Genomic DNA, 864 nt, shown 5'->3' on the forward strand with positions numbered 1-864 from the left:
TATATATATATATATATTTTTTTTTTTCCCTCAAAATAAAAAAAAGGACTAGGGAAATAGTTCAGTGTGAAGGTCCTCAGTTCAATCCCCAGTACCAAAACAAAAACAAAAACCTTGAAACAAAAATATAATTTAAAAAAACCTGCTACCTAAATTTAGTCACAAAGTTAGAGGAAAATACTTTTTTCTGATTAAAAATGTTTTTGTACTCATCAAAATCCAAGGCCAGCAACCTCTGCACAGAGACTTTAATTTCCAGACTCTTCTTCTGATCGACTTTCCAAAGCCCGGTACTCAGACAACCCTCGGCCAGGACGGATCTCCGCCTGCAGACGCCCTCCTCCAGCCCCGCCCCCCTCCGCCCCCTCCTCCAGCCCACCCTGGAAGCCCCGCCCCCTCCGGCCCCGCAACCCAACTCCCGTTCTCCTTCCGTCGCTCCCCCTACCGCTCCCATAGCTGTCTTCTATTGGTTAAAATGGCAGCCCCGCGACAGGGAGGCAGCACAATCGCGTTATGATTGGCTGAGGGGTAGGCCGGGCCCCGTGTGATTGGCTGGCGGGAGGAAACAGCAAGTGTGGCTGTGCTCCAGGGTGTGTGGACGCCGCTTTGTTGCCTGAGGGGGGTGGCGGTGGAATTTAAGGGGTCGTTGACTAGAGCGTCTCCGGACCCTCAGTAGCGGCCGCTGCAGTTCCTTCACCCAGTAGCCTTTAGCCTGAGGGTCGTGTCGACAGCAGCCATGAGCGGCGGCGTGTACGGGGGAGGTGAGTGGACGCTGCTACACCTGAAAGCGCGCCTTTTTGGCGTGTGGGATTTTAACCGCTGCCCCCAGCCCTCCGCTCCATTCCGCGGCGGCCCCTTCCGGGC

General features: G+C 54.1%; 1 protein-coding gene across 1 annotated transcript in view; it reads left to right on the plus strand.

The window, feature by feature from the left end:
* The first annotated feature begins 534 nt into the window (after positions 1–534).
* Actl6a (actin like 6A) overlaps positions 535–864 on the plus strand; it is a 22,249-nt gene continuing 21,919 nt past the window's right edge. The window contains exon 1 of the mRNA XM_010632459.3: positions 535–761. Coding sequence (XP_010630761.1) covers positions 737–761 — 25 coding nt within the window. The 5' untranslated portion in view covers positions 535–736. The remainder of the gene's footprint in view (positions 762–864) is intronic.

This window comes from Fukomys damarensis, unplaced genomic scaffold, assembly GCF_012274545.1.
Source record: "Fukomys damarensis isolate Sample0158 unplaced genomic scaffold, DMR_v1.0_HiC HiC_scaffold_12, whole genome shotgun sequence".
NCBI lineage: Eukaryota > Metazoa > Chordata > Mammalia > Rodentia > Bathyergidae > Fukomys > Fukomys damarensis.